Source organism: Palaemon carinicauda, chromosome 21 (assembly GCF_036898095.1).
Source record: "Palaemon carinicauda isolate YSFRI2023 chromosome 21, ASM3689809v2, whole genome shotgun sequence".
In the NCBI taxonomy this organism is placed as follows: domain Eukaryota; kingdom Metazoa; phylum Arthropoda; class Malacostraca; order Decapoda; family Palaemonidae; genus Palaemon; species Palaemon carinicauda.
This window is the reverse complement of record NC_090745.1, coordinates 57,217,802-57,244,191: the sequence shown is the minus strand read 5'-3', so window position 1 is coordinate 57,244,191 and position 26,390 is coordinate 57,217,802. Positions and strand designations below refer to the sequence as shown.

Here is a 26,390-nt window from a genome sequence, read left to right as displayed (position 1 = left end):
TGCTTAATATACTTATGTAGAATCTTTATGAAGCAGCCTTGACATAAGCGTTATATGATGGTAAATACACAGAATGAAAGTACTTCTTGGAAGCTAAACATTAACCATTCAGTAATCAAATGAAACAGGGTTATATGTTTACAACATATTACATTCAACATATACAAAGCTGAAAAAAGGAATATTTGTGCATTTTGACAAACTTCCTCTGAATAACAAGTGTTGAATTCCAGTTGAGTAAGAGCTTTAGATATATTGAATATAACATTACAAACACACATATGTATATGCATACATACATCCATACTCACAATTGCAACAGTTCTATATTGATTTTTAGCTTTTTATTTCCATGAAATTGATTTCATTTGAATGCCATTAAAACATTGAAATTTTAAATTTAGGATAGAATTAAGAAATTCTTTCTGTGGCCAGACTCAAACATTGTAAAATACCTGTAAAGTATAGCAGAAACTTACTAAGCTATCCTAATCTTCATCAATTTTTCATTGGAATCCATATAAAAAATTAGTTAATATAAAAGTTAAAATTTGATAATGTGGCATAAATTACATAAATTTGTATTCTGTATTTTCATACATTACCTACATACATATAATATATATATATATATATATATATATATATATATATATATATATATATATATATATATATATATATATATATATATATATATATATATATATATATATATATATACGTATATATATATATATATATATATATATATATATATATATATATATATATATATATATATATATATATATATATATATATATATATATATATATATATATATACACACAGTACTCTTATCATTCTAGTTTGGGCACCAACCTCATAACAATTGCACAATACTCATACACAGACAAGACATATCTATAAATAAATTAAAGAAGGAAAGCTTAAAGAAGATAATTAAAGCTTCATCTCCCACACAACTATATGTGCGTCTTTCTCATTTGTATGAGGTGGCTGGGCGTCAAGAGTTTGTCTTAAATTAATATACCCTCTACCGCCCATCAATGTCATTAATGTTCTTGACTGGTCATTTTCTTTGCGTCGAGATGCCGTGGCCCTGCCAGAAGTTGTGTTTCCAGATGAAGTGGAACTACTTATAGCTTCAAGTGGAGTAGCTGTAACTGTTGTAGACCCTATTCCCAGTCCACATCCATCTTCAGAACCAGATGAAGTAGTTGTGCAGGCAGATGAAGCTCGTGATTCCATAGACCAAGTTGATAAATCTAAAGACCTTGGCCGTGAGGCTTTCAATCGCACACGTCGATCTAATGTGCTAACTTGAGCAGGAACTGCTAGTTCAGGATCACTTCTCCGAAGTGAATCATACCTAGACAGTAGTGAGCCTTCACCAATGTTTAGTGGTTCATCATCTTCATATTCATGAACATTTAAAAGATCTCCATACAAACCATAAACATCACACTCTTGACTTCCGGCTAAAGCTCCTAAGCCTAGTCCACGTGGTAGTGTTTTAGAAAGTCTTCGGACATGCTGCTGATGAGATTCTCGAGGTTTGCGCCTAAGAATCACTGGACTGCTCAGTTGCTGTCTTAATCTTGGTGGTACACGTCGAATAGGCACTAAACTTCCATCACTTTGCTGTTTCTCCAGTCGTGATCCTGGGGTTGGGGTTGACATGTAACTTTGAGTATCATCAGTATTAGTGTGAGGTCGAGTGGTTTCTTGTGACTGAGTGTGGCTATCTTGTAAAGAAGGTCTAGAAGCTGGTCTTAACTCGGGCAAAGTTGCCAGAGGTCGGGCATGCGGATGCAATGTAAGTAAGAATGTTATGGGACCACTATGGGCATGATAGCTAATATTAGCCCGTCCACTTATTATTGGTACACCCTCTAACCTTGGCAGTGGTATAGTCAGAGCTACTCCAACATTGGTACCTACCCAAAGAAGACCTCGAGACGCTAAAAGAGCAGTTACTTTGACATTCGCGGGACTTGGGCCTCGTTCGCCAAGAACTCTACTCACATTTGAAGCAACATTTATATCTTGTAAATGACGGAACGTTTCTGTGTGGTATAGACAAATGGTGGCTGTGTTTCTTTGGGCTATCCACAGTCCAATTCCAGAATGGGCCATGAGTTGGACTTCACCAGCACCTTCGTGGTGGACACTAAATTTTTTCTGTGAGAGAAAATGAGTGATTAGAGAACAGTAAATATAAATTACAGTACTATTCCACAGAGAACTAAAATCAAATACAATATGGATGAACTTTCAGTTAAATAAATATCAAGATGCATACTTGATCAGTTTCTTAGCAGGAATATCTATAAAGAGGACCTCAAAAGTTTTCTATTTTATGACCCGTTACTTCAATATTTACCTTGGAGTCATGTCACTAATATCTACAAAGCACAGGCTTCAAATTTAAAATAATAGACAAATCTGCATGCATATGACTGGCAAGAAACCGTGCATGGTGGTCCATGGAAAAAATTCAATCCCCCTTACTTTATCAAAGTCGTTGAAGAAACAACACTGTAAATCGGAAAGAGGGGGATTTGTTTGACTCCCAAGTTAAGTATCACTATAATAAATGGAATTTTCATAGTAAATTTTTTCACATCCCTGTAAATGGGGAAGAGGGGGTTTTGTTTGACTCCAAAGTATCAATATAATAAATGAGATTTTCAAGATAAATTTGTTCACTTCTATACTCACCTGACGTTCATGTTGCTTCTTCTCTAAAAGATAGCTTTATAGTTATTTACCCTTGAAATTTACAAAACATTTTCCATTTCCTTTCCATTCAATAAACTCATGCCTCTAGTAAAGTAGTGAGACACACTAGCAGTTAATAGTAAGAAGGGCCTTTGTTATTTTAGCTTTGAAGTCAAACTATTCACTGTCCTCTTGACATCACAAGTCAGTGGAGAGGAGAATGGGAATGTATATAAACACCAGGCAAGTAGAAAATTGAAAAAAAAATAAACATGAAAATTATATTTATTTCTATGAACCGCCTCTGATGTTCATATTGCTAACTCTCACACTCTAATTGAGATGGGATGCTAGTGAGGGAAAGATAGGGGAATGATAAAATTAAAAGTAGTATAAAATAATTAGAACTCTAGACTCAACTAGTCTAGATACTGGTGCAAGCCATCCTTGGAATGTGGGAACAGAGCATTTTTCTTAAGATATTTGAAAAATTTAGAAAGTAAAAAAAATCATATCTCCATAGGTTAAAAAATCCTTCTTGACAAGAAAACCAGGATTCTCCAAGATAATGTTCAGCAAACACTAACATAGTACACTTGAGTTGCTTCTAAAACTTTTCAAAGAAAGATTTCTGCCAGAATTAAGAGATGTGGGTGTACTTCTAATACTGTGAACCTTAACCATCAAGACCTTCATAAGATTTGGATTAAATTTTTTGAGAAATTCTGTGACCAAACTTTAAACTAGAAATGACATGCATTTCTGAACAGATGGACAATTTGAAATCATAATCCCCATGGCAAATTAATGTACATAGTTTAAAGGTTTAAAGGACACTCATGAATGGCAGAGGCAAGGGACAGTGACTTTGCCTTAGCAAGCAGGACTGACCATATATACATATGATCAGCACCAAAGCTAGGACCAAGGAGGGCCAGGCAATGGCTGCTGATGACTCAGCAGGTAGACCTATAGGCTCCCCTAGCCTTAGCTCACAAGGAGGGTGAGGTTGCAGCCACTAAAGAAACTAACTAGTTTGAGCGGGACTCAAACCCCAGTCCGGTGATCACCAGGCAAGGACGTTACCAATGGGCAACTTACTGGACAAAGAGAGCTATTTACTAACATTGCTTCCATCCAGTTCCAAAAATGGGGAGGTGAAAAAATTGTGGCAGACTCAGTCTTCAAATAAAGTTTGCACTGAAGGGTAGAAAAAGAGGAAATCATCTAATGCTCCCAAAGCCTACCTTAAAATATACAGTATTGTATAGTTTACACTATTATACATTCAGCTGAAGGCAATGCTTATAGGAGAAGTGTTTTAGCTGTGAAATCTTTAATGGAAAGAGTTTTCAACATTTCAAAAGTCAAACCTTTTAACTACTGTACTAAACCCCAACCAAATGCAGAGTAAATAGACCTGATTACTAGAGGCCTTTGAATACTAAAATTCCTAATACATGGTATATTACCCGAGACAGATATATCCAAGCTCAGATGCTCAAGTACAGAATTAAGCACTGATCTATATCGTTTAAAGACTGACACAAAGTCATTTTCATAAAAGGAGAGTGTAAAAAGATTTATCCATATAATTCTAGCTAGCTCTACTTATTATACATTGTCACTTAAAAATAAACGTACCAGTGTCTTATGATATAAGGGTTTTGTCATGGGTAGATAGAATAATATACAAAAGAATGTTAAAACATATAAAGTTTCTACTCTTAAGAAGCAGAGAGAAGAGGTTCCGCTAGTGTTTACCAAAAGCTGTCACTACCGTTGATTGAGGTCAAGACATTAATTAGATGTGCCCAGATCAGCAGACCTGGGGCATAAGGGTCGTCTGTTGTAGCAATTCGAGGAGCCAGTGTTTTGGAAGGACCCATAGCATAAGAGGAGTCTGTTGTCACTGAAACATCTATTAATGGAAGGTAAACACATGCCTCGCTTCAATTAACGCGCCATATGGATCATGATTGCACCAGCAGAACATTCGAGAAAATGTTGTGATCAAAGTAGGCGTGGTTTTAAGGAAAATCAATGAGGATAAAGAAAGGAGAAAATTTCCTTATAAACTTATAAGATCATGAGAGAACGAGAGAGGGAACGAGAGAGAGAACGAGAGAGAGAACGAGAGAGGGAAGGAGAGAGAACGGGAGAGAGAACGAGAGAGAGAACGAGAGAGGGAACGAGAGAGAACGGGAGAACGAGAAAGTAAAAGGTCCAGAATGCAAATGTGACCAGCATTACGACAACTTATCCGAGATGTCCGAACCAGTTGACTCCGTGTCCAGACCTGAAAATCTATGTTCCTGAATCGTCAAGATCTGCTGTGAAGAGTACCATCATTTCTTTTAAGTATTATTTGTCTGCTTTCTTGGCTGTTTCCCTATTTGCTGAAGCGTAGTTTAATCAGATGATTTTCTTTGTTCAATTCCATGCTTCCCAAGTTCTCAATCAAGAAACATTGATCTTTAACTAGTTGTAAATAAAATTGTGTTTTCTTTTGCGAGTTTTTTTCTATATTCCTTTTCCCATATTTCTCTTGGTAGTTGTTGAATTACCCTAATTTAATTAATCAATTCAAAAGAACCTGATTCGATCCTCCAGGATCGTAACAGGGTTACAAAGACCCTTGGATCTGATAATGCAATGGACAGTCTCCATATGGTTAGAATGGATGAATCCCCTTAGAATTAATTAGATGTCTAGCCAGACAGATTTGTACACCATCCTTCTTGGGCACTCTGACAACAGAGGCCTATTCACAGACCATTCTCCTTGTGACTATAGTACCTTGGGTCTACTTGAAGGGAACCTGAACCTCTCACCTGCTAAATCATGGCAAGTGAATGGAATGTGTAAAGATGTAGTCTTGTGTGATATGTAACAGATCAGCTATTTTCCATCTACAGGGTACAGAACAGAAGAACAAAATGCCTTTATCTTAGCTCAGTTATGTTGGAAATATTACTACGTTCAGGCGACCCAACTATTTCCAAATCTCTAGACATACTGACTTCTTTCTGCCCAGTTGCACTTTTCCTTTACACTAAGAACTTTAATCACATCATCAAACATACTTCTCACAGAACAAGACTGTGAAACCTAGACACTCCTCACAAGATTTCTAAAGCAAAGACTGTCCCCAGTAATGAGACACAAAGATAATGTGGATTAAGATCGCACAAAAATAATTCCTATGCATAACAGTGCAGCGATTGTTAATAAATCCAGAGAAGCAGACAAGTCTGAGTTCTGGTATCTAACTACACAACTACTTTATCAATTACATCTAAAGCTACAGCAGGTCCCAAATCAGAGAAAGAAATAAAATAAATATCATCCCCTGAGAGACTATCTCATCATAAGGCACTTACTTTTTCTTTGATCATAAGGTAACAGCACCTCCCTTATCTGGTGCAGGGAGAGTGAACTTGTACTCCCTTAGTTCCAGATTAGATCTAGAGATGATAGGTATGCCCTCCCACTAGTTCTAACTTCATATTGTAAAGGATGATAAATATCAAAGTATTTATCTGGACCTAACCTAATTTAGGTAATTGGCCACTTACAAGTAACCAAGTAACCAATATATAGATTACATCAAAATATTAAGAGTTGTAAATAGTGCTTATTTCATCGAGAGGATTGATAAAATATCCAAACTACCATCTAGGAACTTGAAGAAATAAGCAGTTGTATAAACGCCCTTAAAGAGGTTGCATAGAGGCACTTACTTTAGTGAAAGGAGGGATATAAGGATCCAGACTACCATTTCGGTCCTTGCCTCGCAAAGTCTAGGCGTCTAAAAGAGCAGCCAGAAATGCAGGGGTACAAATGTTACGCAGCAGAAGGGTCAAAAGTACTTATAGAATTCAACACTATACGAGATCTCGAACATGGGAGGTGCCATGCACCATCAGATCCCTTGCTGAATGGTGCACTAGAACAACTAGCTACAACTTGAGGAGTTAGACTAAGGTTTGAAACTGAGAAGGTCTGAAACATTACCCGGAACAAAAACTTATTGACTTTAGAGCTTCCACTCAAGACATTAAATTCTTAATACAACTTTAAACTCTAAACTCGTTAGGCTGTTGCAAAGACAAAGGCTGTGGTGCTAAAAGTAATACTTCTAAAACAATAGAAATAGCCTCTATTATAGAAACTGACAAGGAGAGTACTTCAAGAACACTTCCTACATTAATACCCAGAAACAGCAATACTTGAAAAAACCAGCTTGCAAACTCTATTTAAAGATTTTTGTTTGTATTAGCAGTAATGACAGGTTCAAATATTCAAATTAAATTGACAATAAAATAAGAATAAGTAGTGTCTTTGAGGTATTGAATGCTTAAAGACTAACTAGACTAGAATTACCAACCTTTCTTTGTAATTGAGACAACTAATTAATGACTTTATCCACAACAAAGAGGGAAAAATGAGAAGTGTACATAGTCTGGCAAGAAGCTGTCACTCGATATTTTAGGAGAAAACAGCATCAGACCTTACTCTCAACAACTTCTTAAGAAGTTTTCAGAAAGGAACGTACAGTTTAAAAATAATTTGTTCATCCTCCTCTTCATGTAAAGAAGGATAAATCAAAACTTAGGATTCCTACCCGTTCATTTATATTATTCATAACTGGTAAGAGAGCTCCTGCTTATTTGCACTGGTACAGTTTTAGAACTTTGAGGGTCAAGCTAAAGCCTTTACATTGTGCATTACTACTTCTATTATTTGTCTTTTTTCTATACCTGTATAAGGATATAAAAAAAATTATTTTTTCCTATATTTCTTTCACTGAATAGAAATAATCATACTATCAGTAAGTTTTCTTCCTATTAAGACACAGTTCATAAAAAAGTATTAATGTACACCATTACCCAGCTAATGTTAACCTGAGATGAGCAAGTGGCTGAGCTAGCAAGTAAACGAAGAGTACTACCATCTAAAACGTGATGAAAAGGATCATCTTAAGCTGAAACATCAATATTAAAGAGCTAAGAGAATCAATCAATATGAAACGCCATCAACAAATGAAAAACAATTAAGTGTGCTGACTTTAGAGAGTGGAGGGATATTATTATCCAGACTACCAACTTGGTCTTCTGCCTCGATATCTAGTTGTCTAAATAGCCACTAGGAATGTGGGAATGCTAGAGTTTAGCAGCAGTGGGATCTAACGTATTTAAAGAAGTCAAGGCTCTCCTTGAGAGGATCACGACTGTAATAAGCAGTGAACATTCAGAATCCTTACTGAATGGAATGCTATTACCCTACATCTAGATCAGGCGTCAGGTTAGGGTTAGCAACCGCCCAGGTAACATCAGAATTACCCTTTACAAGCAATCCACTGGGCTTCTGAGATTAATCAGAGGAAACTATATACACTGAATTATGACCTCTCAAGCACATCACTATAACAACTTGCTTGGTTATGTGTTTATTAGATGACACACAAGATGCAACTTAAGATATTGGCATGAAGATGTCTCAGATGCTGGGGGGTTGCTCCTAAATCACACTGCCAGACCAGAGGACACCTTTTCTGGCCAAAATAGTCAAGATGAAAGATGGATGTAGAGTCATTGAGGAATATATAACTGAAAGAATGTAATCCCTTTTAGGGGTTTACCCTGAGGGTTTCAATAGATTAATGGCACTGCAACTGTTTCAGGTCTTTCTTCCCAAAGAAATTTGATATTTGTATAAGTACATATCAACCTGGGGATGATTTCTACCAATTTCAAGAGGGAATTTGGATGGCAGCGGTCAATGCTCAAAAGACACTTCCTTTCTCTGATGTTTGCTATGTTCCCTCTGAAAGCTGGAGCTACCAGTGGATCTCAGATTGCCTCCTCAGCTAAACCTACATATGAAGCATCCCAGTACTTGGCCAAGGCAAAATTCAAGGCAAGACACCAAGTATTGGAATCTTGTGATTTGGAGAAGGTGCAAGTTGAGGGGCTTCTGTATACTATCCTTTTCTGTTTGCACCTCTTCCCTGAATCCTAAGAGAGTAGAGCCAAACCACTGGCAATTAACAATTCACATCCAGAGAAGTGGAGGAAAATCTTTTGACTCCAATGAAAAGGAAGAATGTTCAATACTGTAATAAAAAGTTTTCTAATACAGATCAGCAGCAGTATCTGAGGCAGACTGTGAAAAGATCAGCATCACAGGTTCAACCAAGGCCTTTCCAGTCAGCTAGCAAATTCCCTCAACATGGAGAGGGCAGCAAAAACCTTCTCAGATATAAGCCCAAGTCTCCAGGTACTTTGGAATTCTTCTACAGGAGGAAAAGGGGTAGGAAGCAGACAATGTGATATCAGGGTTCTGGTCTGTTTCGCAAAGGTAAAGGACCTCAACAATGAATGCCATCAGGTCACTTTCATTGTTTTTAATGATCATGGACTTTTCTTGGTGGAGACAGACCATACTCTCAAATGGTTTGGGCTGATTGTGGATATCCAAAACTCTTTCACAACAAAAATTCTTTAAAGCCAAAACCCTCAAACTCCACTATTTCTTCAGCAAATAGCTGGGAAAGAGCCTTAGAGAAATTTCATTTAAAAAATTCTAGACCAGACTTCAAAGTCCTGAAGGACTCGAGTTACTTTTCCAAGAGAAGTGTGATTCTTAACCTATTTTTTCTCAACAAACACATCAAGTGTGATGCATTTCATATGACAACCATTACACAAGTCTGCTAATCACTACACCAAGGGGTTTGGACCTATACTTCAGGTCTAAAAGATGCATATTGGCACACCCCTGTAGCACCTCTCTTTCAGAATTACAGAGGGTTGAGGCTTGGGAGGAGTTCCTACAGGTTCAGGGTAATACCATTCGGCCTCAATATAGCTACAAGAGTTTTCATAAAAATAGCAAAGCCAGTGATCGAAGTATTGTAGTTGCAGGAAATTCAGGTCATTGGCTATTTGGATGACTGGCTAGTCTTGGCAGAGACAAGAGATTTAGGTCTTACATCTACAAATTATGTCCAAGTTCTTTATAACTAGAGATCCTGATAAAATTTTAAAATACAAGACTAAAAGTGAGGATATTCAATTGGTTAGGTATTTGCTGGAACATGTCAAAATCCACCCTATGACAAAGAATCTTACACTTGGTCAATATTTTTCTTCTGAGTCATTATTGTCCAGTTTGGTTCAGTCATCGACCCAGTTCTGAAAACACAATTGAAATACCTCCATTTAGTGAGAAGGATGATTGTGTGAAAGGGGCTTCGCGACACGTTCTCAGTTACCCATTTGCTTCAAAAGAATTCTCAAACCATGGACCTCAACACCAAAGGATCACTCCATGTCGGTCTCGGTCCTTCCCAAAATATCCTTGATTCTTCACAGATCCATACAGGATGTCATGCAGAGTAGAAATGTGTGTTCAGGAAATGGTCCCCTCATTTTACAGTATTCCTGACATTGAAGCTCTGTCTAATAAGAAACTCACACTTTAAAGTTTTCATCAACGACATGACAGAAGTCTGTCGTCTCTGAAAAGGACGATGTTAATAAAAAACATTAAATGCTGTGATTCTTCTAATTAGGAGATTCCTTCAGGAGAGGGATTAGTTCCTCATCCTAGCCCACCCGTCTAGCTCTCTCAAGTGTGGTAGCGGACACCGTGTCCAGGCAGATGGCCCTGGCTACAGAGTGGATCTTAGACCAGAGCTGCTACTACATGATCCTCATGATTACTCCAGATCTCTAAGTGGACCTGTTTCCTATGATACAGAACAACAAACTTATACTTTATGTAGCTCAAAATGCGGGTCCTCCATCAGTTGCAAGAGATGCTATATGTTCTTCTATCAATCTCTTTCTTCCGAGTTTGATTTCGAAGGTTTTGTAGGACTTATCAAACTACACTGGAACGGCTGAGTTTGCGACTCCACTGTGGTGGAACAGTCCACCGTTTCCCCTTTTGCTGCATCTGAGACCAGTACTGCACACCTTATTCTGTCAGCACAACTGTAACAGAGAGTAGGAAGTCAGAATATTTTTACTTCCTTCTCCTAACTCTGGACCTTTATGCCTGGATTTTCTCCCCTGTATACATGGAAGAGAATTTTTAGCTATCAACATTATATATTTAATGGGATGTAAGACGTTTTCATCCATCACACAGTACTAGTCAGAGTGGAAGGCGTAGATGGTCTTCCTCAGGGATAAGACTCTACGCCAAATAATCCTGGACTCATTGGATTACTTTCTGGTTCACATCTCTGAAGATAGGAAGCTAAAGCCATTAAAAATTTTTTTTGAACAAATGCATCTTGACAAAACCCCTCAAGTGGGCTTTTAATATGGATTTGGACATGCTCCACAAGATTACTCAACATTTAATTCACAATGACCACCATTACTAACTCCTTCAGTGTCCTGGTCATTCAATAGTGAACTTAGTTTTTTAACCAAAAAAGAGCTACTTCTGAAGGCTGTAAATTTCAATAGCCTTAGCCTCAGAAGCTAGTCAGTAAACTTGCAACATTCCACAGAATACAGGAGTTTCTCCATCACCCCTGGCCATTTCCTAGTTTTGATGCCGGGTACAGTATTCTATTTTTTGAAAAAATTAAAAGCCCTTACAGAGGCAGGGCTCGAGTGTTCAATCCAGGAATAATTGAGAAATGTCCTTGGGTTGCTTTTCCAAGGTCGAGGAATGCCTTTGGTCCCATCAAGTCTGATCCTTTATGGGAGATGGCTCAGCACCAGCCGAGTTCTTTTGAACAGGTAGGCACTTATGGCTAGGGAAATGTGTCTTTCATGATAAGGGCGAGAGCTAAGGTGAGTATTTGCAATCAGGGGGGCATGCACAATCAGAAGCATTTCCTTCTGCCCTTATGATCAGTCTGGTAGGCAAGTTCTTGTGAACATGTGCATGCTCAAGCATATGAAGGTGTGTGTATGAACAGGACAGGAGTTTATGCCTCATCAGGAGGGTGTGAATGGTCGGGTTCGCTATCAATTCTAGTGAGCTCTACATATTAGATAAGCGCTCATAAACCAAAGTGAGCAAGTCCATAGGAACATAAGAGTGATTGGGAGAGTTCTTCTCACCAGAGGGTGCTGGCAAAACCATGAGCATGCTTGTTCATGAGTGAGTGCGAGCACAGGAGAGTCACAAAGAGGTAAGAGTGACTGTACTCTAGACCTCTTATGAATAGGAGACAGCTTTCTATTTGAGATGTGTTCACAAACATACAAGAGAGCAAGAAACTCAACTTCATAAGCCAGTTCATCTTCTGAAGGATGCAAATGTTTTGTAGCACATGCGTCACACTGACGATTCACCCCATTAGAAAATTCTTCCACAGAAGAATGATGCACTGTCATGATGCGAGATAATAAGGATCAACCTAGTAAGACAAACCCTCTTGCGAGGAGTGGGAATATCCTGGAGCGCATGCACAGGAATGAGAAACCTCTTCATCAGCAAAATCTTCTTCGGAAGGGTGGAAGCACTCAGAGATGTGATGCGTGCTTTAGCATGTGATATTGAATATCAATCCCATAATAGATTTCTTCTCCAGAATAGTGGGCATGCTCTGGGACGTGTGCACCATTCTTGGTGCATGCACAAGGCAGCAGGTACTCTCAAGAGCTAGTTCTTCTTCAGATGTATCAGTATGGTCAGGGGCATACTTATGAGGATCCACTTCAAGATCTAGTTCTTCAGAGGGATAAGTGCACTCTTGCGAATGTTGGATGAGCTCAATAGCATGTAGGTACACACACGAGTACGAGTGTTAACATCATCAGAGAACTCTTCCATGGAAAAGTGAGCATATTCTGTGGCAAAAAAGCGAGATTCTTCATGTCTTTCAGAAAGTTTTTCTAGTCCTTTTCAGAAAGACTCCAGAGAGCCAACCTCAAAAGGGGTGTGAGCAAGCTTTTTGCTCTCAACTAGTGACAATTCCAAGTGGGAACTGGTGGCACCAATTTCACACTTTTTTTAATAGGAGACCACTGGCTGGGCACAGGACAAGCATTCTCTTTTCACCTTCAGAGGGTGGGCAGCAGCCAGAGATTCTTCCAAAGGAGGGGTTGAAATGGCCTTGGAGGAGAGGGGACAAAACATTTCATTACTTTTCCAGTAGCCGTCGACAGAAAGTCCTTGTCAGGGGTTGACAGAGCTACTGAAAGTGGGGACCTTTCATAAATTGCACTCATAGCAGTCAAAGCCAAGTTGAAGGGGGGGTTACATCAGGCCTTGTTTCTTCCGCAGCAGAAGGGGCAGCACCAAATCTTCAAACATAACTGAGATAGAAGACCTTGAATGTCTAGGAAAACTCAAGCCATTAACTACTGACACCTAGTTATAAATTCTGACAGTGGAGTTCCAGCTATGCTAAAAGCATACTCCAACTAAAGGACAAGGGTTTGTATCTGTGTAGGAACAAACCTATCTTTGGGGAGGGGCTACATGGTCCCCAAGACACTCCACATACCCAAACTCATGAAGGGAAGTGGAATATAACTGAAACTTACTCCTAGAGTGAAAAGATGGTTGACTAGCGAGAAACAAATGCCCGGGTTAGCATTGTCTTCAGCACTAGTATAGGTCGTTGTCGACTTATGACTGAGAAATGTATCATAACTCGATCTGGACGTATGTCAAACTCAAAATGTGAAGTTTCTGTAGATTTATTACTAGGCCGTCAGGATGCTCTAATTATCTTTTGTCATATTCTATAAATATTTTCTTACTGTATATCATTCCATTTTCTTGGTTTATTGAATATAATATGCTTTATAAAAACATTTTTGTATCATATTTTTTTTTTATTTAGGGAGCATTTCAACAATCAACTACCACCAACTTTTTTGTTTTGTGATCAGCTGATATCAAGGTCCCACTTCTGTATTGAAAATATGCACACAAAAACAGCAAGGAGTATTGTTTATATAATTTCTTAACTTTTTTAAAACATCCTTTTATTGAATATTACATCAGCACCAATATGTTATAGGATATCATAGGTTTCATTGTGCAACCCCCTAATTTTACCCCATAAAATATAATTATGTATATCTCCGGTATCATACGAGTTCCTTTTATGAGGAACCAAACTACAATAGACTAACCTCCTTTACTCCATTTCATCATCCCATTTTCTAATTCAATATGTTAAAAAATAAAAGTGAATGATAAGAGTAATGTAATAATCATTGCGTAAACGCACACAACCACAATAGCAACTAAACAAAAACCAGCTGTTTTGTCAAGAACCATCAAATCAGATAGCAGTTGTTTTGCTCATATTTCAATCATAGTACAATAGTAAACAATTCCCATATTTGCTACAAAATTGAGTGGCATAAGTGACATCTTTTTACATTATACCCTTATTCACTATGGAAAAAAGATCAAGAAAATATACTGTCAAATATATACAAGCTGTAGATGAAGTTAAGAAAACAAACTATGTTCATAGCCGTTAATCTGTTTGGAATCAGGGAAAGGTGTGTCTGAAACTGGAGGAAACAAAAAGAAAAATTGGTGGGAACTTAACCCTTTTAACCCCGGGCTATTTGGAACTTTCCAACCCTTAACCCCCAGGGGTTATTTTTTATTCAAGCACATTTTGCTGTATATATTTTTCAAATTGCTCTAACAGCCTTAATTTTCGTCATAGAGAGGTCAGGTTGGTCTCATTCTCTTGGAAAATGAGTGAAATTTCTAAAAATAATTATCAAAAAAAAAAAATTGTAAATAGCAGTTTTTTGCAAGGATGTACCAGTACGTCCATGGGGGTAAAGGGATGTGTTTTGTGAAACGTACCAGTACGTCCTTTGAGAGTAAAAGGGTTAAAAACGTGCATATCGCGTAATTAAATGTAAATGCCGAATACAGAAGATAACGTGACAAAGTGTCTGAAAAGTGAGAAAATAGTTTTGTTATAACACGATATAATAAATAATTTTCTAAGCTTTATAATCAAGCACCCCAGAGCTAAAAACTATAAATTATCGTGCTTCAGCAACATGGATGAAAATCCGGTAAACTTCTACTTAGGCAATTAACAGTAAATAGAAAAATGAGAGAAGTATTTAAAATAAAACTAAGTTAGTATGCTAAATTAAAATGATAGTTGAAGAAATAATCTATTTATTTTTATTAAATAAAAATACCTTTCGGTAGCTTGCCTTAATCAGCTGATTTGGAAAGCATTGACAGAAGTGTTGATCAAGTTATTAACGTAAACAATGAAAAAGATATACAACTCGCAATGTTCTTGACTCGCATGATACGCGAGTATATACTGAAGTTATTATATAAATATGTTCTCTTTCTCTCTTGTACAGGTAGTTCATTTTTACTTCATTATTCATACAGTATTTCTTTGAACATTACTAGAAATTCTTGGTATCATTATTCAGTTTTCAATAATAGGAATGCTAATATTACTCGGTAAAGCATCTAAAGGAAATCACTATTTGCCAGCTCACCTTTGGCCAAAACTATGACGTCACCAGACTTGAGACGTTAACTCTGGAAAGAATGACTTGCAAAATATGTAAAACCCTATTCTATTTTTCATGCAAGAAATAAAAGAAAATAACTTATCAAGTACTGTTATTTAATAAAATAAAGAAAATATATTATTTCCAAGAAAATATTTATTCTGTTATTGTACCTTATGTATATCGATCTACTATCAGAGAAGAAATATACGGATTTTGAGCGAAGCGAAAAATCCATTTTTGGGTGAGATAGCCATGTCGTCCTGACGGAAGGTTCCTTTAAGTAGCTTCCTAGGGTATATTTGACTACAGTGATATTCCCAGAGAATTTAACTTAAGGTCTCCAGAATTCTAACTCCTGGCGCGAATATCCTTAAAGTTTCCTTTTAGGATATCGCATAATATCAGGGGACGTATTCTTGATACGCCACATAGCAATTTGCACCCCGCATAGCGTTTACGCTTCGAAGGGGAAAAGTGGCAAAATAAAAGAGGAGCCGTTAATAAGGTTCCCTTCCTCCGTTACTGTTTGAGTACTCAGATGGCGCCATAATCGCCGTCATCTTTATTCCTTGTAGCGTTGAGCCGGTACTTATAGATACAGTATTACTGGGAGGGATCCTACCAAGGCCTTTCATCGAAAGGAGAGCGGGTCCATCAGGACGACATGGCTATTTCACCCAAAAATAGATTTTGAGCGAATGGCTCAGGCCATATCGTCCTGATGGAAGTTTACCAGAGCATTAATATATCCGTGGATTTCCCAGTTGTGCCTTAAACCTCAAGACAATATTTCCTTGGTCATTTAGACCTAGAGACATTACCGTTATAAGTCATTACTTCTAATCATGAGCCATGTTAGTGCTTCCTGCCCCCTACAGGGAAGTCATGCCAGACTCGGTAAAAAGTCTTGAAGTTTGCATATTTCATATGACCAACCTAGTAACCAAAAGGGCGTACAGGTCTCACTGTATGCCTCAAGCCAAAGTTTGTATTTATAAACCCTACATGGGTACATGTAAACCACCATAGCATCCAAGGTATATCAGCTTAGCTGTATATCACAACAGACACGTTTCTATCTGTATCAGAACAAGGTAAGCCTGGCCAGAAAAGCTATCTCTCTCCTCTTCTTTAATGGAATGGAGAGGCGATGTGACTGTAAGTTTCAATGTACAGTAGCCTAGCCATTGAAACTTCTGAGCTGGAGACAGTCGAGACTTTATGGTGTTGATTTTGAATCCCAGATGTTCCGGGAACTGGATCACTTTCTTGGATGCTTGCATGTATTTCGTCTCGGATGCTGCCCACACCAGCCAATCGTCCAGGTAGGATATTACCTGAACACCTTGTAGGCGTAGTTGTTGAATGACTGCTTCTGCAAGCTTCGTGAAGATCCTTAGGGCTACGTTTAGTTCGAAGAGCATGGCTCTGAAAGCGTACTTTCTTTTTTGTAGCCTGAATCCCAGGTAGGAGAGTTGGCGATTGATCGGAATGTGCCAATAGGCATCTGCCATGTCTATGGCGACTGTGTATGCCCTTTTGGGCAGCAAGGCCCTTATGTGTTGAACTTGTCGTTTTCTATGAACTTGTTGAGTGGCGACAACTCCAGAATGACACTGAATTTGTCTGAGTCCTTCTTGGGAACACAAAACAGCCTTCCTTGGAATTTGATGGACTTTGCCCTCCTTATCACCTGTTTACTCAAGAGCTCTCGGGTGTATTCTTCCAGGACGGGGGTGGAGTGTTGGAAGAATTGAGGGAATGATGGTGGAGCTGTCCTCCTGCTCTAACCCAGTCCGTTCTTGATTAGGCTGTGGGCCCAGGGATCGAAGGTCCAACGATCCCAAAATAGCCGGAGTCTTCCTCCTACCGAAAGCATCTCATTGCTTCTGGTTTCCAGAGGGCTTGCCTCCTTGACCACGTCCTCCCCTACCCTCTCTTCCTCTCGAGGGATGTCTAGAGGAACCTCTGTTTGACCCCCTACCTATATGGCGAAAGGTAGTGGTCTGCCTCTCATAGGCGGGAGTGAAGGCTGGTGACTGAGTCACCACCTGCTGGGGAACCATCTGGTAGGTGGGTTGGGGCTGTGCCACCACCTGAGGCACTGCAGTCATGGGAAGTTGTTGTTGTCTAGCAAGGCGAGAAGGCAACCTTGGCCTCTTTGTCTTCCGTTTCGGTTGGGGACAATCATCCGGGGAAGACTTCCTCTTGGCCGACCTACCCCACTTCTGGAAAAGATTCCTATTCTCCGTGGCAGCTTTGTCGACTGCTTTTCCTTGACCACTTCATTCGGGAAGAGGTCTTTCCCCCAGATGTTGGAAGATATCAACTTCCTGGGTTCGTGTCTTACCGCAGCCGAGGCAAACACGAACTCCCTACAAGCCCTTCTAGCCCAACAAAGCTATAAAAGTCTTTAGTTAGGGTTGCCTAGTGTGTTTTGGCTATGACCATGAACATATCTGGGGACCTATGTTCACTGGCCATTGCATCAAGGGTCACCTGGAGGGATAGAGAGGCAGCAAGCCATTCTTTCGTGTTCTGCTCCCTACGCAAGAGGAACTCTGACAACTTGGGGAGGTTTTCGCTAAACTGACGTCCAGCGATATAGGCCTCCAACTTCCCGACTGAGAAGGTAAGCTGAATATCCTTCCAGTCTTTCTGATCTGTCAGCAGGGCTAGGGAAAGGGGCCTACACTCCTCCAGTGTAGGGCAAGGTTTCCCAGCTTCCACTGCCTTGAACCCTTTTTCCGCAAAGGTGAAGGTCATTGTTGCTGGAGCAAGAAAGGAAGGGTGTTTCTCACTCAGGGCTGGCACCTTAGAGTTGGTGAAGCCCCTGTCCTTCAGACTGCTGGCTAGCAAAGCTTGAGCCTTTGTATGGTCAAGCACTATGACCTCCTTGGAGACAGGTTCCGTCCTTAGACGAACAAAGCAGTCAGGATAGGACTCAAAGCTGGGCTAGAACTCAATGTCCTCAATCAGGACAGCTCCCAGCTTTTCTGAGATAAAGATCTTGCCGTTTGATATTGGCATGTACTCGGCATGCCTCCATGGGTTTACCTCGGAACACGAGGGAAGATCCTTTACATTCAGTCTCCTATGAGACCCACAGGTCGCTGCAAGCTGGTGAATCTCCTTCCTTAGCACAGCTTCCCTTTCTTCGCTCTTCTTCTGAAACATCTCCATAATGGCTTTGATGGCAGACAGGGTGTCATCCGACTTTTCAGGTGGAGGAGCGGAGCACGTAGAGGGCACTGGTTCTGGGGATGGAACCGACGAAATAGACACTGTTTCGACTTCATCCTCTTCCGTCTCTGGACCCAACGTAGACTCCTCTTCTTGACCTTCAGCTAGAAGGTCCTTTTTGGTGTCCTCTGACACCTCTGATATCCTCTCATCATCTAGATAGATGTCCTTCATCGCATCCGAGAAATCCGTGTCCACGGCTATCTGGATGCAAGGGATCTCGGGGTGAGGCTAAGGAATGACAGCATCCGCAGATGCTTTGGGGAAAAGATGGGCTCTCATACGCTCGTTGGGGAGGTAAGGCCCCGTGGCATTTTTCTGGAAGCCACGAACCCATCTGTACAGCTTGTTTCGAGCTGTATCCCTTGACTCCGTTGTCTTGAGGTTCTCAAAAGCCTCCTAAATCAAGTCTCTGCACACTGTACATACCTGGGGGTCCCAATATTTGAGAGGTCCCTTGGTGATGGAACAATGGGAGTGTGTCCTACACTCCAGGTGGCCGCAGAAATCCCTGCTACGAACGTTGCAGAAGATGCTGCTACACTTCACATGGTCCTCCTGTAAAGAGAGGAAAATAAATGGATTTTGAGCGAAGCGAAAAATCTATTGTTGGGTGAGATGGCCATGTCGTCCTGATGGAAGTTCCTTAAAGTAGCTTCCTAAGGGATATATGTACTACAGTGATATTCCCAGAGAATTTTACCTTTAGGTATGCAGAATTCTAACTCCTGGCACGAATATCCTTAAAATTTCTCCTAAGGATATCGCAATATCAGCGGACGCATTCTTGACACGCCTCCATAGCAATCTGCACCCCAAACAACGTTTTCGCTTCGAGGAGGATGTGGCAAAATAAAAGGGAGCCGTCCAAAGGCTATCTCCGCTCTCGTAATACTATTGGGAATACAACAGCGCCATTCCCACGATGGCGGACATTCCTTTTTTTGTAGCGATCTCGCTCGGTGATATTCCCTGGTGATCTAACTTTTCGATCGTTTTACAGGATTTTTATTATGCTTTCTCCATCTTCTTCTGCCTCTGGAAAGTTGAGTATCGGGTCTTTACTATGAGTATATTTTAGCTCCTGTTTCACAATGAAATTAAGAGTATTTTATTGTGCTTAAGAGCTAGGCCAGTTACTGGAAGTGCCATGGCGCCGTCGTTCGTTAGGCACGTGTTATTTAGATAGCAGAACGACTTCCAGTTTTTAATAGCTTTATTTAATTATTTTAATTATTTAGCTATTTAGGCAATTATTCTTGTAAAGTTCTGATAATGTGCATAATTTTTCCCCCTTTTCTCTGTCGATCGTATAGTTAGAGTTTCGGTGATTTAGGTAACCGAGATCTCGTATAGCCTAGGTAACCTAACCTAGACGTTTTACTATACGTTCAGACTTTCCCCGGTTACCCTCGTATATTGTTTTCATTCAGTGGAGACTGATACCTCCTAGAATGTTATGAAATATTACACGTCTCTTCGGAGATTTAAGGGTAATCTCTTTCCCTCTGAGTGTAGCCTCAGGCTACAACCCTAATAGCCGTGCCTTGAATTTTATTCAGACATGGCTAACTTAGGGTTTGTCCTGCCTCTTCCCTTAACCGTTGGTTGTGGTATACCATCAGGTTTTGGGATTTAGTCAGAATCTCAGAGTATTTAGTCTTATGTCGGCGACCTGCCGGCAGGGCGATAGGGTTGTAGGATACCATCATTCCCCTGCCGGCTAGGTGGCCGGCAATGGAGGTTAGCCCTCATTAGCCGCACTCGAAGTTATGGTAGGATACCATCTTTTCCTTGCGACTAAAAGACTAGTCCTGTGCCACAGTACTCTGGGCTGAAGAGTAATTTTACTGTAGTTCATCTCACTAGATAAACTACTAAATATTATTACTACTATTTTCCATTTTATTTTATTGCATATGGCTTAGGATAGATAAGCCAGAAATGAATTAGGAAAGACACATACATGTGTTTCCTGCTCAGCCAATTGCTGTGACCTCCCTCAATATTAATCCTAGGGTTATCCTCCTCAGGAGGCCCAGTGGAAGAATCTAGCCTATAAGGATAGAAGAGTGTAGCTAACACTAACTTCCAAAAGGATTAATAATGAGGGTCATTGATAACTGATCATCTATCAGTATATAGCAAGGGAAATCCTTTCCCTATCTATAAGGTCTCAACAATAGACTGTGCCTGGACACAGAGTATGTTGGAAAAATTTAACTACTGTATACTTTTATACCATAGTTTTCTGTCTGCAGTATGTTCTATACTACAGATTTACTGGTTACTGTATATACATATACTGTAGTGGTCGCCGGCATGCAGCCGGCAAGGCTAGTACCCAAGGCACAGTTCAACTGACGCAATATTGAAAAAAAAATTTTAGTAGCCGGCGGCCCACCGGATTGCCGGCGGCTTCGCTGGCTCTCAGCACACTAGCCCAGACAGCAATCTATGTGACAGGGTAGTTGCCGATAGACCGAACTCGGCCGGCTCTTGCCGGCTGAGTCAGTTATGTCAGTGAATCATTGGCTGTCGGTCCACAAGTCTAGCCAGCATCTTGCCGGCTAGGTTAGTGGCCGGCAGCCGCCAGTTAGGTTAGTCCCTGGCGGCACTAGCCAAGAGAGAGAGAGAGAAAGCAGGGAGTGAAGGGTGATGTAAGAGCACTGTCTCACTTCCTTCCTCCAGAATGAATGTTCTAATGGAAGGGGAGAATATAAGATAATCAAGCTTCCACCCATCCACCTCCGTTGCCGGTCCCTGCCGGTCATAGGATGTGAATGGCAGCCCAAGGGAGGGCTGAAGAACATTCCAAAGTTAATGGATCTTCTGCCAGCAGCTGGTCCTACCGACACAGCTATCCCGGAGCACTGTGTCCGATAGGGAAGCTGAACGACTAGGCCATACAAGCAGAAGCCCAAGCCGGCCCTACAACCTGCCGGCAAGCGGTGAGATTGCAGGACGACGGCCAAAGGGATGTGATGGCTAGGCCATCACTAAAGGACAGAATGGGGAGGGGGAAAGGGTCCTCTATAAAGTGTGAGAGGAGCCGGCAGTAAGCCGGTCCTACCACACCCTGAGGAAGCTCTGTTTCAGTATCGGCGCCATCCTAGACGGACGGAGAATTCATTCCCCAGCCTAGGGTCTGCCAATACAGTAAGGGGGCCGGCATCATCTAGCCACCACCCTTTATCATAGAGAAACAGAGTTCCAGGCATATAAGAATGCCTGGCACTTGTGTCAGTTTATTATGCTTAATGTCACCTGTGTAGGGAGAACAGTCTATAGTGTTATCACTTAAACACAAAACTCAACACGATATGTCTTACGAGTCTATTGTGTACACCCTTCACTATAAGTCCCTAATAGTGCACTGTTCTTCGCAGTAATCAAGCAGTGGGTTTTATCACACTGCCCGCCGCCACCACCACATGAAACTTAATTTCTTGTAATTGCTTCGCGTAGTGTTTGAAGAAGACCCTCGAGGACTTCCATCCAGTATAAGCACGAAGACTTTCAAACGACATCGTTAGGAAGAAATTCAGAGACGTGGCAACCTTCCTCGGATCATGACCTGCGGGTGTACTGTCTGGATCCGCTCTGCGAATGAAGTAGGTGATTTTCGCCCTAATCTGTTTCAAGGATAACGTTGAACCGGAAGTCTCTCCCCTGAAAAGCTGACAGCCCTTAAAGTCTGAAGTTCTACGAAGATAGACCTTTAGGCATTCCACTGGGCAGAGGGATGCTTCTTCCTTCAGAGGGCAGATTCTCCAGGGACCCCACCTTTTAGTGGGCAGCTCGTTCTTGGCGAGAAACGTCGGGTCCGGAAAGAGGTTCAGATCTCCATTGTCTGTGAACTGAATGTGGCCATCATCCCTCGAGAGGGCCACTATTTCGCTAACTCTGGCTCCCGAGGCTAGTGCAAATAAGAATATCACCTTCTGAGTTAAGTCTTTCCGCGAGCAATCCTCATTATTCAGGGTTGATGCTAAATGAAGAACTTTGTCCAAAGACCATGAAATGGGCTTGGGAGGAGGTGCGGGCCGAAGTTTTGCGCAGGCTTTAGGGATCTTATTGAATATTTCGTTGGAAAAGTCTACCTGGAAGGCATAAAGTATTGGTCTGGCCAGGGCAGATTTACATGTAGTAATCGTATTGGCTGCTAAACCTTGTTCATGAAGATGGATGAAGAAGGACAAACAGAAGTCCGTAGAAATCTCCTTAGGTTTCTTCGCCTTGACAAAGGCCACCCATTTTTTCCAGGAAGACTCATATTGTCTTCTTGTTGACTTTGACTTGTATTCTTCTAGGAAGTTGATACTGTCCCTAGAAATCCCAAACCGTTTCTTGACCGCTAAGGCGAGAAAATCATGAGATGAAGGTTCTGGGTTTTCACTGATGAAGCTGAGACAGTCAATTTCTGCACTTGCTGAGTCAGAACTGGGTCCGGCAACGGGATCAGTTTCAGGCGTAGTTCCGTTACCAGGGGGAACCAAACGCTGTTGGGCCACTTGTGGGCCACTATTGCTGCTATCCCCCGAAAGGATCTCAGCTTGTCGAGGACTTTCAGCAGAAGGTTGGTTGGAGGGAATAGGTAGATCTTGGACCATTTGTTCCAATCTATGGACACTGCATCCATTGCTTCCGCTAGAGGATCCTCGTACGGGGCTACATACCGGGGTAGCTTCTTCTTGTCGCTCGTTGCAAAGAGGTCTATCTGCAGTCCTGGGACTTTGCGTAAGATGAAGGAAAACGATCTTGCGTCTAGGGACCATTCTGACTCTATCGGTTTGGTTCTGGATAGAGCGTCCGCTGTCACATTGCGGAACCCTTGAAGGTGGACTGCTGACAAGTGCCATCTCTTCTTCTCCGCTAAGCGGAGGATGGCTAGTATCACTTGATTTATGTGAGGCGATCTCGAGCCCTGTCGATTTAGGCATCTCATTATGACTTCGCTGTCTAGAACCAGACAGATGTGGATTGAGCAGCGGAGTTTCAGTTTCTTTAGGGAAAGAAAAACTGCCATGGCTTCCAGGAAGTTTATGTGGAAGGTTTTGAAGAGGGGAGACCAGGTTCCTTGGACTTTCCGATGATGAGAGTGACCTCCCCACCCTTCTTTCGAGGCATCCGTGTGAACGGTGACCGACGATGGAGGTGGTTGTAAGGGAACCTTGTTCTTTAGGTTCTTGGCCTCCGACCATGGCTTGAGTAGGGATCGCAAACAATTTGGTGTCGGTCTTTTTAGATCTCTTCGAGCGTTTGATGCGTATTTTCTCCAAACTCCTGATGCATCTTTTAATTGTGCTCTCAATACTGGATCTGTCACTGAGGCGAACTGGAGAGACCCCAAACACTCTCTCCTGTTGCCTTCTTGATATCCTTGCGGATCGAAGAAGGCTTCTGACAGATCCCGCTATCTCTTTCCGTTTCTGTGATGGAATGGAAAGGCAGTGCAACTACAAGTTACAGTGGACGCCCAGCCACTGAAACTTCTGAGCTGGAGACGGTCGGGATTTTTCCTGATTGATCTTGAATCCCAAGTGTTCCCGGAACTGGATCACTTCCATGGAGGCTTGCCTGCATTCTTCTTCGGATGCTGCCCACACCAGCCAGTCGTCCAGGTAGGCTACCACCTGGATTCCTTTTAGGCGTAGTTGATGAATGACTGCATTTGCAAGCTTGGTGAATACCCTTGGAGCTATGTTTAGTCCGAAGGACATGGCTCTGAAGACGTACTGTCGTCTTTGTAGTTTGAATCCAAGGTAGGGGGAAACTTGACGGCTGATCGGAACGTGCCAGTACGCATCCGTCATGTCTATGGAGACTGTGTATGCCCGTTTGGGCAACAGGGTCCTGATGTGTTGAAGCGTCAGCATTTTGAACTTGTAATTCACTATGAACTTGTTGAGTGGTGACAAGTCCAGAATTACTCTGAGCTTTTCCGAATCCTTCTTCGGAACACAAAATAGCCTTCCTTGGAATCTGACGGACTTCGTCTTTCGTATAACTCTTTTGTTCAAGAGTTCCTGAACATATTCTTCCAATATGGGGGTTGAGTGTTGGAAGAATTGAGGGAAGGTTGGTAGAGTTGAGCTCCAACTCCACCCTAGTCCGTTCTTGATTAGGCTGTGGGCCCAGGGATCGAAGGTCTAACGATCCCGGAAGTAGAAGAGTCTCCCTCCTACCGGTAGCATCTCACTTTGAGTGCTGGGAGGAGGATTTACCTCCTTGGCCACATCCACCCTTGTTGCCCCTACCTCTGGAGGGGCATCTGGAGGAGCCTCGTAAGGATCCTCGAGACTTTGGCCGAAAGGTCGTAGACTGCCTTTCAAACACTGGGGTGAACACTGGTGACTGAGTCGCCAGGGTTTGGGGCACCAGTTGAAAGGTGGTGGGTGGCTGTGCCACCGTCTGGGGCACCGTGGCCACGGGAAGCTGCTATTGTTGCTTAGGCCGAGAGGGCAATCTAGGTCGTTTTGATCTATTCTTCGGCTGGGGACCCTCGTCAGCTGAAGATTTCCTTTTGGTGGAGGAAAGGAGGTTCCTGTTTTCAGTGGCGGCTTTGTCCACGACCTCTTTGACCACTTCACTTGGGAAGAGGTCTTTTCCCCAGATGTTGGAAGCTATCAGCTTCCTGGGTTCGTGCCTCACTGCAGCCGAAGCGAACACGAACTCTCTGCAAGCCCTTCTGGCTTTAATAAAGTTGTACAGGTCTTTAGTCACCGTCGCCAGATGGGCTTTGGCGAAGACCATGTACATGTCCGGTTTATCTGGGATGCTTGCCATTGTCTTCAGGCCAGTCTGTAGAGACAAGGAAGCGGCTAAGCGTTATTTTGTCTCCTGCTCTCTACGCAGGAGAAAGTCCGACAGCTTGGGGAGGTCTTCGCCAAACTGTCGTCCGGCAATATCTGCCTCCAGCTTCCCAACTGTGAAGGTGTTGTGGACATCCTTCCAGTCTGCATCGTCTGATGGGAAGGCTAGGGAGAAGGGTCTACACTCTTCCAGTGTAGGGCACGGTTTCCCTGCCTCGATTGCCTTTCAGGCTGCCTTGAGCCCTTTGTCCATAAAGGGAAAGGCACGTTGAGGATCAGCAATGAAGGATGGGTGCTTCTTGCTGAGAGCCGGCACCTTAGAGCTAGTATAGGCCCTCTCTTTTAAGGTGGTGGTAAATAAGGCCTGAGCCTTAGAGAGTTCAAGGACAATCATTTCCTTGGGCTCTGTCTCCTCTTTGGATGCGGGTTCCGTCCTGAGACGGGTACAGTAGGCCCCTTTGCTGGGCCAGAATTCAATTTCCTCTACTAGGACAGTACCCAGTTTATCCGAGAGGAAGATCTTCCCGCCCGACATGGGCATGTGCTCTGTGTACCTCCAATGGTTAACGTCAAAGAAGGCAGGGAGATCCTTAACGTTTAGCTTCTTCAGAGCCAAACGTGCCGCAACCAGTTGCTGTATCTCGGTCCGAAAAGAGGCCTCCTTCTCGGTCGATTTCTGTTGCATGTCTTGCACCATGAAACAGCAACGAGTGCAAAGTACTCGTAAGCGAATCCAGTTGGGGCGCAGTGGAGGAAGTAGAAGGCACCGGCTCATTCCCTGTGGCCGATGACACCGAAATCGTATCGGCTTTCTCAGTTTGTGGTTCAGGTGGAACTTCATCCGCCTGATCCAACTCCTCCACTAGGAGATTGTTCTCAGTCTCCTCTGAGACAACTGACATGTTGTCCTCAAGTTGGATGTTCTCCAAGGCATCCGAAACTTCAGATTCTACCGGAATCTGAACAAGGGGAATCTCAGGTTGAGCCTGGGGAATAACCGCATCCGAAGATGCCCTAGGGAAAAGACACGCCCTCATCCTTTTGTTAGGAAGGTATGGGCCAGAAGTATTCTTCTGGAAACCCCTGACCCATTTACGCAGCT

The 26,390-nt window shown here is 41.8% G+C and overlaps 1 protein-coding gene across 6 annotated transcripts in view; it reads right to left on the bottom strand.

Moving 5' to 3' along the window:
- Positions 1–832: 832 nt before the first annotated feature.
- Positions 833–26,390, bottom strand: part of LOC137615282 (rho guanine nucleotide exchange factor 10) — a 737,263-nt gene continuing 711,705 nt past the window's right edge. For all 6 annotated transcript variants that reach the window (XM_068345015.1, XM_068345016.1, XM_068345013.1 and 3 more), the window contains one exon: positions 833–2,187. In XM_068345015.1, the coding sequence (XP_068201116.1) occupies positions 946–2,187 (1,242 nt within the window). In that variant the 3' untranslated portion in view covers positions 833–945. The remainder of the gene's footprint in view (positions 2,188–26,390) is intronic.